This window comes from Phodopus roborovskii, unplaced genomic scaffold, assembly GCF_943737965.1.
Source record: "Phodopus roborovskii unplaced genomic scaffold, PHOROB, whole genome shotgun sequence".
NCBI classification, from domain to species: Eukaryota; Metazoa; Chordata; class Mammalia; order Rodentia; family Cricetidae; genus Phodopus; species Phodopus roborovskii.
In genome coordinates this window covers 15,425,864-15,441,779 of record NW_026126636.1, presented here as the reverse complement: position 1 = coordinate 15,441,779, position 15,916 = coordinate 15,425,864, and the positions used below count along the sequence as shown (strand labels likewise).

Below are 15,916 nucleotides of genomic sequence, written 5' to 3'. Positions count from 1 at the left end.
ATGTCACACCAAGAAGAGGGAGTCCTATGCAACTGGCTCACTGACGAAATGCTTACCAAGCAATTGCAAAGCCCCAGATTGCGTATTCAGCACTGGAAATGGAGATAAGGGGAAGTGACCTTGTCAAGAGTACATATGTTATTTTCACAAGACTGTGGCTAAGCTGGGCATGATGTGTACTGAGGGCTGAGGGCATAAGAACGAACAACAAGGCCTCACCCAACTCCAGTTCTCTTCCTCTCCAAGTACAGAAAATAGCTTAAAATATACCTCATCTTTTTCTGAGAAACGACTCCCAGGCGATCGTGACTGAGGACTAAGAGCCTCCACATGGAGTTTTCCCCTCCCTCCTGTCCACGTCTACAATACCACGAGGCCTTTACCATTCTCGTTCATATTTCTCACCCTGAAGCTACACTGGGAAATATGCAAACTGATGTTTCACTGTGGGTCAAAAGTACCAGATAGACACCAAGCACCTGTATTTGTGGCTCATGTGGAGCTAATTTTGAGGTTGTTATACATTTTTTTTTTACTTACATATTAGATTGTGTCATCTCTCCCAGGCACCTTGTAAACTATTCTTCCACTATCCATACCATCAACCACTTTCCCTTAGCCCTCGCTATGTGAGTATCCGTACCAGACATAAGACTCCTTGCTAATGCCTACAAATCCCTTCCTTGGGCTCACAGATCTCACAGGGATGAAGACAGACACTGTAAATGTGGGGAAACCTTATGTAGCTATCTATAACCCAAGGAGACAGAGAAAAAGAGAAGTTAGCGGTTACTAAAAAGTTAAATGGAGTGAGTCCTTGGGGTGCCAGACCATTACGGAAGGGAGGGACCAGGGCATGAAGGCATATCAGGGGTAACTTCAAGATGGTTACACAGTAAAGAGGATCATCAGCTGTTTTGAGGAGTGAAACTCATACAGGGTTCTGGGGCTGCATCTCATGTTTCCAAAGTGCCCATATTGGGAAATTTCAGTTAAACTGACAGGAAACCTTTAAATTTTTATGAATTCTTTGAGAATTTTATACAGCATGTTTTGATTTTTATCCACCCCTCCCCCAACTCTTTCTGGATCCAGCTCTGTTGGTGTTTTAAGATCACCATTAGGTTAGTAATAAATGTAAAAGGATTGGAATTGATAGAAAACTATGATGAGATCCGTAATGATCTGAATCGGCATGGTGGGCCCACTAGTATTCTAAGTGGTGTTCCTGACACAGATTTTAGCTAATGAATATGCTTAGAGTTGAGTGGGTCAAAAAGAGCTCTCTGCATGCCCTTGTCGCTCCGAGAAAGTAAGAGATGTGCTTTTTTTTTCTTTTTATTACTTTTAGAACAATCTTTACAGACCAATCACAGTTCTCTCACCCTCCTGTTCCCCCATCTTCTCCCAGCCCCAAACCTGCCCACTCCTCAGAGATGGTGAGGTTTCCCATGGGGAATAAACAATGTCCATTACATCACTAGAAGCAGGACCAATGCCCTCCCCTGCCCAATCGTATCTAGGCTGAGCAAGGTATCTTTCCATAGGGAATGGGCTCCAAAAACTCAGTTCATGCACTAAGGATAAATACTGGTTCCCCTGCACAAACTGCCCAAGCAACCCAACTGTCACCCACATTCAAAGGGCCTAGTTCCGTTTTATGCGGGTTCCTCGGGTGTCATTCTGGAGTCAGTGAGCTCCCACTAACTCGGGTCAGCTGTTTCTGTGGGTTTCCCAGTCATTGTCGTGACTCCTTTGCCCATATTATTGCCCCTCTCTATCTTTGGCTGGGCTCCAGGAGTTCATCCCAGTTCTTAACTGTGGATCTCTGCATCTGCTTCCATCAGTTACTGGATGAAGGTTCTATGATGACAATTAAGGTGACCCTCGTCTATGGCCATACCACCCTGAACGCACCTGATCTCAGAAGCTCAGCAGGGTTGGGCCTAGTTAGTACTTGGATGGGAGACAAGTAATCAATCTCATTACAGGGGAAAGGCAATTAAAATACCCTCTCCCCTATTGCTTAGATTCTTACTGAGATCATCCTTGTGGGTTCCTGGAAATTTTTCCTAGTGCTACCTTTCTCAAAGTATCCCTTGCCTTGCTTTCCCTCTCTGTTCTCATAATTTGACTTTCCTGATCCTCCTCCTCCCTCCCCTTGTGTGTTATAGTCTCTCACTGGCTTAGAGAGCTGACTTTAAAGACACAACATGTCCTGAGCATGCCTGTTGGTCAGGAACAAATGGTGACCTCTGTTGAGTTGCCTCTCTGAAAATGAGAGGAGTCTGTGGGAAATAAAACTAGCTCTGCTGAACATGCATGGAAAAGAAAGAGGCACTATGATATGTCAGGCAAATAGAGCCCTGTGGCAGACAAGGGTTCTTAGAAGAAGTTCTGTGGTGGTAAGAGGAATGAACTGGTGTGGTGACAGGAACCTAGATTAGGGAAAGAGGCAGATGAGTGGTGATACCAACAGGTCAACTGAGTCTCACTGAACATGGTCAGTACCCCGAGGAACAACATGAATAGTTCAAGATGGTTTGTGTTTGTTTTCTTTTGGAGTTTGTGTTAAAATATAAAGAGAAACATGGAGAAATTGAGTTTAACCTCTGTGGCTTGATCAGAGAATCAAACTTGGCTACCACAACGGTACCAGGAGCAGGTTTGGGAAGGTGTGAACTAATTTGCTTGCACAGAGAAACTAACCTTTTTCCTAACCACTCTTGTGTTTTGGTTCTGGTAATTTCTTTCTTCTTACTCTTTCACTTCTGTAAAAGCTTCTCAACCCTGTCTCTCTAAACTTCCTCATGACTTTTTTGTAGTTCCTCTTCTCTCCTGACCATGGGGAGACACTGATGGGTCAATATTGTAGATTCTGTCTCAGTACTCAGGACACTAATATTCACTGGAAGAAATGTATTTATTTCCATGTAAGATGTGAGGGATAAAATTTACCAATATTCAATCTCGAATAGGTAACAGACTCTCTTAGGGTAGGGTGAAGGTAATGTACTTTGTCACAGTAATGGTGCAGGAATCAGTCAGACCAGAAACTTGGAAGGATTTAAATGTAAATTGCAATCTTCAGGATAATAAATGGAGGTTTAGTCAAATGGTCCATGAAAATCCATAAACAACTTTGTAAGCTAATTAAAATACGGAAGACTAGATGGAATGAAATAGCTTGCATGAATAAACAGTGCTGCTCTCAGAAGCCATATATCATTAAATAAAAATCTCAGTGCCAAGTGTAAGATACTTTCACTCCAGTTGTTGATCAGGGAGACTCCTGGGGCTGTCAAGGCTCAGGAACAACATCATCTGCTGGCATTGCTCTGGACTGGCCACCAGAAGTAGATGGTGAGACACTATTGTTGAAGACTCCATGCACTTTAGCTGAGAAGGCAAAACTGAAAGGAACCGAAAGTTTCCTTCTTTCTGATTTGCTTTAATAGCGCTGGAAAGTGTTATACAGGCTTCTGGGAAAGGAAATCTTTCAAGGACTGTACCCAGCTGAGCTTCTTGGTCTTGATAGTGATGATGTATTTTCTCCAAAATTAAAGAGTGATAAGCATGAAGTGTTATTCTTATTTTACCCAGCTTTCTTCATAGAATGACAAATTACATATTGAATATTCTCAGTGATCTAGGTTCTTCCTCATTGATTTATTTGTAGAACCATGAACAGCCATTTTGAAGTTGTAAATTTCTGATGGTTTACCTGCCCACTTTTATGACCTTCATTCAGTAGCATGTTTAACTGAAAAACACTTTTTGCATATATTCCAATTATTTAGATATCTATAGATGTGTTTTGATTCTATGTAATTTGTTTGCAATTTGTTTTATTCATCTTGAAAGGGTTAGAGATCAATCACAGGGCATCTTCCAGATAAATGCTTAACTACTGAACAGTACCCCAGGCATCTTTCATGAGTGTATTTTCTCTGCAACAAGCTACACTAATCTTCTGTGTGTTGTTCTAGTGTAACACTGATTAAAAATATTTTCTGTTTAATGCTTCTCAGACTCTTTATATCTCTGTTGGAATATGCATCCATCTTTCTCTTTCTGTTTTCCATTATGGATTCTTGTTTTTATCTGTTTCCTTTTGAACTCTAGTCATTACCTCCAATTTTATGCTCACTTTTGTTCTGAGTCCCTTTCTCTATTCAGGGTCTCCTATGTTTGACTCTAATTATTGGTAGTATAGATACTTACACAAGGACAATAAGGAAAGTGAACCTCAGATCCGCCAGATACATTCCATCAACTTCAACAAGGACAAATTACACATAAGCCACAATAAAGGAGGAAGAGTCAGATTAATTACCACAAAGACATCTCAGGATCCTTAATGAATTAGCCCAAGACAAGACAAGCTCAACCCTGTAACTCAGTTTACATATGTGACATGTCCAGTTCTCCTAGTAGAAAAAATTAGAGTAAAGATAAAATGGAAGCTCAAATTCTGGACTATTCTGGTTTCTTCACAAGACCAGAGAAAGATACCACTTGCTGACCCATGTTGCCATCAGCATGTTTCTCTTTGTTATTTATATCCATTTATGACTTCTCTGTATTTCCTTTGTAGCTACGCTTATGTTATTGTAGCTACCATTATGTTAAATGGTGTGTGCTTGTGAATCCTTTTTCAATGTCTTTATTGATAAAACTCACCAGGGCTGTCATTCCCCCCAAATAAACTCACGTATTACCTCCCTTGGTACCCATACTCTAGAGCACCTGATATATGTCTTAAAGATAGTGAGGGACAAATGTGGAGAAACTGACCTGTGATCTCAATGTCCAGGGGCATCACTGAGGTCTTAACATGCATAGGGTTGATGTCTGACAGAACCAGAACATCTGTAGATCCTGGTATGTGCAGGGGTTATGGACATGTAGGCCTGGATGCACCCAAAACAAGATTCCCCCAACAAGGTACCAGTGGTTCTGCCTCCTTTATGTCCTCTTTCTGAAAAACCAGAGTGAAGCCCTCAAGCATCATGTTTGAAGAGCACTGCAGTGTCACTGTCCCTACTGACTTCACCAGGGAGCTCGTGGGACCCAGAGAAAGAATTTTCCAGAGACGCCTGTAAATGAGGAGAATGTCAGTTTATATGTTCCTGCTCACCCAGCTTAGTGTGACCTAGAAACATAGTTCCCCTTGCCTCCATCTGTTCTTCTTTGCATGTCCCTGTTACCTTCAGTGGCTGTGTCCCTTCTAAACCCAATATCTTGCTTATTTTCCATTTCTCTGATGTAAAATGGGCCCGTTGAATCGTTGACTTTGGTGCCTAATAAGGAACGATGTCAAGAACAAACCGGTGTCCTATGAAAGCTACGTTAGTACTTTATTGAGACAGTGTTATTAACAACCCAGTAAGCTCACACTGGGCTTCAACTCTTAAACTTGCTTGTACTCTTAAGATGTTCACACTGGAGACCAATAAGTCAGACAATCTGTCATCTTTAGGGCGCAAGCTACATCTTAACATTGTATCATGTGCCCTAAATATGCACAGGCCAGGGTTTAGAATGTGGTTGACATTGAAGGCTGGCTGCCCTGCCTGCCACAGTACCCAAACCCCTTGTATTGAATTCCCCATGACCTAAAACATTTCGGTTCCTCTTTACCTTGTGATGTCCTAAAAACCTGAATGGGATACAACATTGCATCATCGAACACCTTTTAGGATAGAAGCTCCCTCACCTGTCACCATAATCAACCATGAGTCACTCAGCACTGAAGAATCATGAAGGTATTTAGGATCAAAACCTAGACATCTCTGGGTTCCTATGTGTATTGTAGTTACAGTTCCCATCCCAAAACTCTGTTGTAAGTTAATATGCTGTGTCTAGAGGATGCCTCTTTAAACAGACTAAACATTTTAAACTCAGGCTGGGACTCACACGAAGAGTCACAAGAACATAGTAACTCTGCCTGAAGACAGAGTTTCTGTCCCACCTGGTCCCAAACAAACACACAGAGATTTACATTAATTATAAACCGTTTGGCCAATGGCTCAGACTTCTTTTTGGCTAGGTATCTCTTAATTATTAACCCATTTCTATTCATCTGTGTGTCTCCACGTAGTCTTGGCTTACTGGAGAATGCCCAGGTGTCCTATCTTCCCAGTAGCTACATGGAGACACACTCTCCATTCCTCTTCCCAGAATCCTCCTCTTCTGGTAGTCCCGCCTATACTTCCTGCCTGGCTACTGGCCAATCAGCATTCATTCATCAAGCAGTAAGAGAAACATACATTCACAGCATATACAAGTACATTCCCCATAATTTTACAGGTAGAAAGAGGAGGGGGGATGTTTCAGAAAGAAGGCACAGCCTTGGGAAGAAAAGGATATAGCTGTTTCCTCCCTCCTTGAACTTAGACCATGTTATTTTCCTGGTTTGTAAGGATCCTCACTAGCTGTCTCTCTGAAGTCCGGAGTGGTGGGGCTATGGAGAGATTACCCGATCTCCAAACATGTGTGAGAGGTAATGTCCATGGTTAAAGTTAATGTGTGAGAATAATGAAGATGAAATGAAGGAAGAGGATAATGACACAGCAAACGTTATGATGGGAGGAGGAAGAGGAGAAATATGCCATCAACAAGAGGAAAATTACAGATCACTGAAAACGATAAGGGGAAATGAATGGCATTCAGGAGCAAATGCAAATGTCTCACGTGGTGTCAGTTCGTGGCGCAAAGCTTGCCAGTGTCCTTGCGCAATGCTTCCACAAGTAGCTCCTCAGTCTCTGGAGTGTGCTCTTGCATACTGAAGGCTTACCTTATTCCACTGACATTTCACCCAGACCTGGCCCTGGGATCCACATCTGTGATCCAGGGTGCTTCCTGCCCCATCGTCTGTTGTTCACTCCAGCTGGGTTCTGTAAATTTCCCTTCTCTGTCCTTAACTCCACATGGCTCCACCAGGCCTCAGCCAGCATCACCAACAGAGCAAGTAGGACCAACCCTGTCACACATATCCTGATGGATGTAACCCTGGAAAACAGGACCTTTGGAAGAAACAAAAAACCTCACATGTAGGCCAGCAGCTTAGCAGCATACAGGAGGTGAGAAATGAAAGCACTTTCCCATCATCCTTAGCAGAATGCTTTCTGTCTACATGTCTTCCATTATCCCTGCATCATCAAGAGCTCCTTACAGAATCTGCCATTTTTTTTTTGTCGCCACCAAAATCTTCCACTAAACCTCCCTGCTACAGTAATGAGTGCCCTTCAGTGTATCTTTACCAGGGGAGTGTTAGGCATTCACCACCCTCCATGAACACCAGCCTCGCTTGATAATGAGAAGTACTGGGTTGTGAGGCCATGGTATTGCTATATAAAAGAATGGAGAGACTCCAAATTTATCTGCCCTGAGATGAGGTTTTTCACTGGAATTCCACCCTGCTTTCTTCTCTCTATATGCTTGGCTACAATGACCCGCCCTTCTCTTATGTTTTCTGAGGACTCAGGGAAGATTATGGTGCACAATTTTAAATAATTTCCTTTCTGAATATTCAGGATTCATCTCTCTCTCTCTTTCTCTCTCTCTCTCTCTCTTCTCTCTCTCTCTCTCTCTCTCTCTCTCTCTCTCTCTCTCTCTCTCTCTGTGTGTGTGTGTGTGTGTGTGTGTGTGTCCGTGTCCCTTCACAAAATAAGATCAAAGCAGAAAGCCTCTTCGAACACCAATGTTAAGACATGTATGAGGGTCAGGTTGGGGTAACATTGGGGGATGCTCAAGAGAAAATCTTTAAGTGCAGACCCCATGTCCGTGAGGAGAGAAAGGAGTCACAGATCCAAAGACTAGCCAACCGTGAGGAATCCTGAAGCATTGTTTGTTCTCTAACCCACTTACGGACTTCACGTGGCCCCTTCCCAAGCTCCCCTAGAAACTTAGTATTCCCGGTGTTGACCTAGTTTATAGTCAAAAGGATGTGAAGAGTTAGAGTCATCCGGAGCTGAGAAGCAGACAGGGAGGGAAGGTGAGCACTGGCATGTTCTACGGCAGTTTGCAGCCCATTTCTTTCTTCTGGGCTTTCTCTAAGATCTGTGTATTTAATGCATTCGTAAAGTCACCTTTCTGAAAGGACACCCACAGAAACTTCCTGACACTCTGAGCTTGTGTTCTTCTTTTCTGGTTTATTTCTATGGTTTTTCTTCTCCTGAGTGATAATTCCCTGTGAGGAATTTGGTATCATGATAGGTTGGACAATAGCATACACCAGATGAGACGAAAAGACAATACATTCCTCCCCCCAATACAGAATTCATTAGCATTGTTCTTGTTTCTGCTACTTTGCCTCTTTATAGATTGGTATGTAAACAGCATACTGCGTTATTTTCTGTAGCACCCTTGATATCGATCAATTTCTCTATAAAACTGTGACAGAAGGCACTGCACCAGCAAAAGCACACAGGATGTCGTGAGGTAAACAGCTTATCTGGTTTATCAGCTGACCACAGCGTTAAGGTTCTGATGCCAATGGGCTTTTCTCCTTTCACGTAAAGGGTGGGAAGAAAATAGCACAAGACCCACATCCTCCACCAAGTCTGTGCTCCACTTCCCATTTTCAACACAACACTGCTCAGCACAAGACCAGTGGTGACATTTAGGAAGCCCAGAGTCATGCTGTGCAGCTGTATGATCCCATCTGTGCTAAAGAGATGGAGCCTCGCTGAGGGAGACATGTAGGAACTCATAAATGCCTTTGATCTTTGCCAACTATGCAAATGCATGTGATGGTTGGAAGAGTAGTGACATTGGACATTAGAAGATGAGTTTAATGTGAGTGGCCAAGAAAAAGGACTGGGAAGGAGGAACGCTACATCTCTGGGTACCTGCTGGTGCTGTTGCAGGATTACTGTTGAAGCTTTGGCTTCTGGAGGAAAGTGATTGGCAATGGAGGTGGGAGAAGGAAAGAATAATCATGGCCAAGTTAGCTAGATTCTTGTTTTTAACAAACGATGAACATCAGAGTAAGTTAAGGGAGCTATTTTGTTATCTAACATGATACCAATGACAAGGATAAAAAACAATCAGCTATGAATGGATGAGAAACCTGCAACCTTTAGGGTATGTTGGATGAGGAGACTGATGTATGATAATCATATGGCTTAAAGTGGGTTACAATCCTTCCTCAATCCACATAATGCCCATCTAGTGTGTGTCATTAATGGGGAGGGCTTAGAGTCCCATAGATATGACTCACCACCCTGCGTGTGATTTGTCTGTCCCAGGGAGAACACTGAAAGAGACATCCCAGTGAGTAAAATATACACTATTCAGGTTCCTTCAGCTGGGGTCATGGAATAAGGGTGACATGTGACATCCAAACTCTCTAATCAATGTTGACTCTCAATTAGGCTAAGTCTCCTCCTCTGTGGTAGAGTCCTCATAGGGCCCTGGGGACCTCACAGCCAGCGCCATTAGACCCACTTTGCCCCAACTTTTTAAGACCATACAGGTAATTTCAGGTGTCCTCTTGGTTGACTCAGGACATCAGGCTGCCAGGTGTCTGTGGGACTGAATGCCCGTCAGATATTTATTACTCCTGTGCTAGAGAATGAACGGAATCGTAGACCTGTGTTTCCCACCCTTCTTGTTCCTCTGATCCATCTTCATGCACATACTCCCTGAGGACCATGATGGAGATGGGATGCAATAAAGACATGGCCCAGTGTCTCAGACTGCTCTGTGTCTGCCCTGTGGTAGGAAAACAGACTCCAGCAAGGCAGAGTGAGCTTATAGGACTATATATCACAGGAAGGGAGGTGCTGGGATCCAGACCCCATTTTAACTTCCCCAAATTGAGTTACAGCAATTTGGTTTCATATACTGATGTATTGCCCAAGTAGTCTAAGGCAAGGTCTATATTATTATATATTGCTGACTTGCCATAGCTGGATACATGCACACATAGTATATAACTGATATATTGTTACATAAAGAATCAGTAATATTGATGAATGATAAAATAAGGATTAATGATGAATGAGTGATGAATCATTGAAGAGAGGGATGATGAACGGATAGGTGAATAATGTATATATGCTTGTATTGTGGATGTGTATGTTGATGGATTGATTTGAGGGTGTTAGCATATATAGGCAGATTGAGAGTTGTGTGGATGGATAAATGGAAGATGACTGATGCATGTAGGGATGGATGGATGGATGGATATGTGATGGATGAATTGATTGGGGGGGTGGATGGATAAATGGATGCTAGTCACATAAGCAGGATGCAATAAGGACAAAAATCTTCCTGGCTAAGCTCTAAAAATAATCATGTTTCTCACGTGACACATTTTTCTCTCTATCATGGAAAGAGAAAACTCTACATTTTACTTTATGGCTGAATATGTTATCCTGTTAAATGAAAGAAGCCATAAAGACAAGTATCACATGCTTTTACTTATGTAATCAAGAAAAAAAATTTAAATTATTATCAGGGGTAAAGGGGTAAGAGCTGGAAAAATGAGAGCAGTGGGGTGAATTTGATATAAATGTGTTATATGTGTGGATGAAAATGCCATAACAAAACCCATTGTTTGTATGATTAATATATGACAATTAAATGTATTCTTTTATCTAATGAGCTTGCACATTACAGGGGCATACACACATTGAGGACTCATTCCTGGTTTATGTTCTGCTCTCTAGGTTGATTGAGTTCCCCCTCGGTCAGGTACCTGGCCCTCCATCCTTCCTACTCCTTTATCCATCCTTGTTGTGTCCTCTGCAGGTGATGCTAGGCTAGAGTGCCTTACAGAGTGGGCAGGGGAGAGCGTCAGACTCACAGAAATTCACCCGTCTCTGTTTTCCAAGCGCTGGGATTAAAGACATGCACACTCGTATTCTTAAACATTGTTTCTTCACATACATGGCTAGTATTCTAGTTTCATTTCTGTTCTTTTATTTAATTATCTTTCCTCTCACTGATATTCACTTACTTATTATTTGTTTATGAAGCACAGCACATAGCGATATGTATCTTTAATTGTGTACTAGGTTTATTCGTTTCATTTTATGTATGACTATTTTGCCTGTACGTGTTGTCTGGGCACTGCCGTGTGCACGCTAGGTGCCTACATAAATCAGGAAACAGCATCAAATCTCCTGGATCTGGAGTTAGAGATGGTTCTGAGTCACCATGTTGGTGCTAAGAACCAAACCCAGGTACTCTACAAGAGCAGCCAGTGCTCTTAATAGTTAAGCCATCTCCCCAGCTCAGATGATGATGATTTTGTGGATCCTGCCAAAGTGACGCCATCCAATTTTCCCTTCAAGAGAGGATGTCTTATTGGGCGTTTTTGTAGGTAAAGGCGTTTGCTTTAACACAAGCATGCTGGAAATCAGTTTCTTTTTTGTTGTTGCTATTGTTTTTCTTATTTCTCATGTTTTCTTTCAGCCCAGTGTGTTTCGAAGATGCCCCATCAAGATAAGACACTCTCACCCCCTAGTGGCCCTCTGAATATGTAAGTTTTCTTTTCTGTTTTTGTTGTTGTTGTTTTTTTAAATTTATGGTTTTGTTTGTTTTTTTTAATAAAATAAAGTATAGCAAGATAAAACAAAAAAACCATCACATCTAGGTTGTGATGGGTTCTGCACCAACAGAAGGAAAAGAGCCCAAGACAAGGCACAAGAATCATAGACCCACTCATTCACACACTCAGGGGACCGATACAAACTCTGCACTGAAAGCCTTAATTAATATGCAGAGGACCTGGCACAGACCTCTGCAGGCTCTGTGCATGCTGCTTCAGTATCTGTAAGCTCATATGAGTATTGTTTTCTTTTTTAATTAGTATTTTAATTTACTTTTTTAAATTTTCACAGCTATGACAAGTTCCGTGTGTCTGGGTCTTATCTGCCTCTCTCCAACTCCTTAGGGGCTCTACCATTTTCTGCTCTGTCTCACTCCAGACTTCATGCCATTTTTTGGGGGGGGTTGGGCTTTGGTTTTGAGACAGGATCTCACTCTGCGGCCTTGACTGGCCTGGAACACACTATGTAGACAAGGATGGCCTAAGACTCAGAAATATCTGCCTGCCTCTGCCTCCTAAAGTACCAAGTGTAAAGGTGTGTGCCACTGCACTGCAATGCCCTCTTTTTAAGTTATTATTGTTGTTCGTTGTTGTTGTTGATAGCGTTCCAAGTCTAATTAGTGTTGGCCATATGTGCATTGATATGGGAGCATTGAGCCTGACCCTGTGTCGGGGCAGAGATGCTGACAAGTAGCATCTAACAGTGATTCAGTGTCCTCTTGCTCTGTGTGTGTGTGTGTGTGTGTGTGTGTGTGTGTGTGTGTTTGCATGTATGAGTCTGCCTGTGTGACCTTGTGTGTAAGAGTGTGTGCTTAGAATAGTTCTGCCCACTCTCAGCTTCCCCTGTCCTTTGACTCCTCCTTCCTCTCCCATCCCTGATCAACACACTCCGGTCATCAATCAGTGCATGTGTTCCAGGCATCCGGTGGGAGGCAGCAGCTGTGCTGTGTATTTGTGCTGATAGCTATACACACAACAGCACACTGAGCCCTGATGGTGCACACGTGAGTGTGCAAAGTCTTGGTCAACTACACATATATTTTAAAGAAAAAAGGAAATCGTAACAACCTTTTATAGCCCTCGTTTCCCACTCATCTCTGCACAGCAGTAGAGATAGAATTTGGGTCATTAGAGCCTGTGTGTCTAAGACCCACACAGGTTGTAGATACTCTGTCTTCAAAATTACCCATGATGTACCCATGAGGCTTGATGCAGAGAAGCAGCTTAGCTTTCAACAGCATGAATACAACCCAATCAGAGTCACCATGGGGACCCAAGGAAGTCTTCAAGGTTTCACTGGACTCATTACACAAGCGGGGGTGTAGAGGCAGCTTGACAGTTATAGTGTCGTTCACTAAATAATCTGGGCTATGGAAGAGTCTTTAGAAATAGCTAACAGGCTGAAACTCTGTCTCTGGAAATAGTTAGGTGATTGTAACTGGTACTCTTCCTGCAACATGGTCTTTCTAAGGACTGACACTACAGTCCTAGATGGAGAACAGGAGCCTGCAGGGCTTAGTTTCTGCTTCAAGCAGAACTGGCTGGCTTGCTTTCCACAGCAGAGTGATCCTAAAAGGAGCCCTTGAATGGCTGCACTGGGCTCTTCCAGTAGTGACTGTGCTCGTCTCCAGGTGTGCCCAGGGTCAGCATCTGATGATGGCTGCGTATGTGCTAGATTCGGGCTTGGCGTCTGTGCTCTGTGGGGTCACAGCTCCAGCTGTCCTCTGTGTGAGGGCGTGATGGTCCAGCTGGGCATATGTCACCTCCTGAAGACCTCCTGCAACAGGGACCTGAGAGAGAGAGAGAGAACATAGAGGGAGAGAGAGAGAGAGAAAGGCCCAGGAAAGTTAGGGTGGCTGTGGGGGTTGGGGTGGTGAGGACTGGGAAAGCTACTTGCAACCGCTCTGTGTGTTATAGTCACCCTATCCTGCGCCCCCTCCCAGTGGTTTTGGGGTTACATTACGTTACTCAGAGACATGGAAGAAGTAGTCTCTGCCCTCTCTTGTCTTGGGTGCTCTCTCTGGGGGGAAGCCAGCTGCTGTGGAGAGCTCCCCTGCCTGTAGCCACTAGAATGTGTCACTCAGGACAAGGCCCGAGGTGACAGCATCTATAGTCAACACTTCCTGAATTCTTCTGCAGCAACGTCCCTTACCCAAGAGACTGAAGCCATGTTACTAAGCTGCTAAATTTGGGAGCATTTTGTTAGTTGGCACTAGATGACGAATGCAAAGACCTACCTGGGTTTCTGCCCTCCTGTCCTCAGGAAGCCTGTCGTCTGTGACTACGTCTATAGAAAAGAAGGCGTAGCATAAGTTCTTCTTGGTGGGCTCTCCAAGACAATGAGAGGACGTTGTATCCCACCCCAGCTAGAACCCCTCTACAAAGTTCCTAGATGTTTCCCTTGTCCGTTGCTTCCCAGTGGGCTGGGCAACCCCTTCCTTTCTTCTCATATCCATTACCTGATGTGTTCTCCAGACCATTAGTAACTAGGCTGAGCCTAAGAAGAAAGGACAGACGACATTAGAGACTGGTTGGAGGCAAAGGAGTGGGCCAGGGTATGAGAGTCATTCCAGAGTTCTCACCTCTTTTGTGGCCTCTGCTGCTGCTGACTCTTGCTGTTTGGGGGCCCTAAGAATAGTTAGCAGTTCATGTTTAGGAGGGAAGTCTTGTTCCCAGTACTCCCAACGGCCCACCAAAGCCAACTGTCACCGCGGACACCTACCCTGTTTTTTCTGACGGCGGCGACTATGGAAGCAGAAGAGGAGGAGGAGGAGACAAAAGAGGAAGACCACAGAGACACCGATGAGAATATAAATGCCATTGGTCTTCAGCCAAGATGTGTCTAGGGAAGACGGTAACCAGGTTATCAGCAGCATACATTTACTGAGTACCCGCCGCACAGCACATGTATGCAGGGTGGTGTTTATGCGTGTGTGAATATGTACAATTTCACATAGGTAGTAGCCTTGAAACATTTAATCATTATCCTCATGTTACCCGTCGAGAGTGTTGACCTTCTTTGTGCTCTGGAGCACACTAGCCACGGCAAGCCGTTTAAGGACCCAGCAGTCATATGTAGCTATTGGCATGCACTCTTGTTCCCACAGACAAGAGTACTGACTTCATGACTGAAGTCATGTAGGACAGTATTGCCCACCACACTCAAGAAAGGAAGCAGGGCTCCCTCAACAGACTCCCACTTGGGCTCCCACTGAGGTCAAGAATCCCCGTCTCTACATGTTCCTCAGGGGTAGACACTCACAGGAAGGAACTCGGTCCCAGGGTTGTCTTGCTGCCTGGTGCCCTGCAGATTGCATTTAGTGCCCATCCCATCCTCTCCGTAACATTTACCCTTCTCCACCCATGCACTCACTGTATGTCCTCACAGGCAATCACACAAGGTGGAGCCCACCTGTCCCCTCTTCTTAGATGGTACCCACTCCCCTCCCTTGCTCCTGAGGCAGAATCTTCAGTTTCCTTTAAAGAAAGTCAGACAATGTCCCTTTAGAGGCTCTCCCCTCAACATCTTGCCCAAGTCCAACTCAAGCCCCTACCTGCTAGTCTGTCCTTCCCATGTATCTTATTGAAACATGTCATATGCACATACGTGATGTATTTATAAGTATATATTGCTATGCAAACAGAGCCACGGGTGCTGTGTAGTGATGTCACTATTAATCAAGGACCTTAGGTAAGATCATAACTGAGCTGAAAACTTGCTCTGTCCTTGTGGATTTGTGCCCGCCCTTACATTTTGCTTGCCTGCAGCATTCAGAATAGCGTTTGTTCAGGGCTGCAGTCTAGAAGTTGTTTGCTCTATACACCACATGGTCAGGTGTGCAGGGGACTCTGCCTTCTAAGCTGGCTTAAATCACATCTTGTTCACACAATGACACAATGGGCTACCAATGATACATTTCTCTGAACACAGGTGTTGCACAACCACATGGCCTATGGGCATATGTCCCAGAACCAAGGACCATTTTTTTTTACATACTAATCCCAGTCCCCCTCTTCTGCTTCTCCACTTTCCCCTCACCACACCCCTTAGTTTGCTCCCCAGAGAGTAAGGACTCCCATGGGGAGTCAATGTAATCTGTTCCATCACCATGATGAGGTAGGACTAAGGCATCTCTGCATAAGAAATAGGCTCCAAAAAACCAGTTCATGCATTAGGGATAGGTCCTGGTCCCAGTGCCAGTGTCCCTACAAACTGCCCAAGCCACTCACTGTCACCCCCTTTCACAAGGTCTAGTTCAATCCTATGCAAGTTTCCCAACTGTCAGTCCAGAGTCAGTGAGCTCCCACCTTCTCGGGTCAGCTGTCTCTGTGGCTTTCCCCATCATGATCTTT

General features: G+C 43.9%; 1 protein-coding gene across 1 annotated transcript in view; it reads right to left on the bottom strand.

The window, feature by feature from the left end:
- Positions 1-12,581: 12,581 nt before the first annotated feature.
- Lair1 (leukocyte associated immunoglobulin like receptor 1) overlaps positions 12,582-15,916 on the bottom strand; it is a 70,534-nt gene continuing 67,199 nt past the window's right edge. Inside the window, exons 6-10 of the mRNA XM_051207128.1 lie at positions 14,286-14,405; positions 14,146-14,191; positions 14,023-14,060; positions 13,801-13,850; positions 12,582-13,353 (exon numbers count right to left, since the gene is read on the bottom strand). Coding sequence (XP_051063085.1) covers positions 13,207-13,353; positions 13,801-13,850; positions 14,023-14,060; positions 14,146-14,191; positions 14,286-14,405 — 401 coding nt within the window. The 3' untranslated portion in view covers positions 12,582-13,206. The remainder of the gene's footprint in view (positions 13,354-13,800; positions 13,851-14,022; positions 14,061-14,145; positions 14,192-14,285; positions 14,406-15,916) is intronic.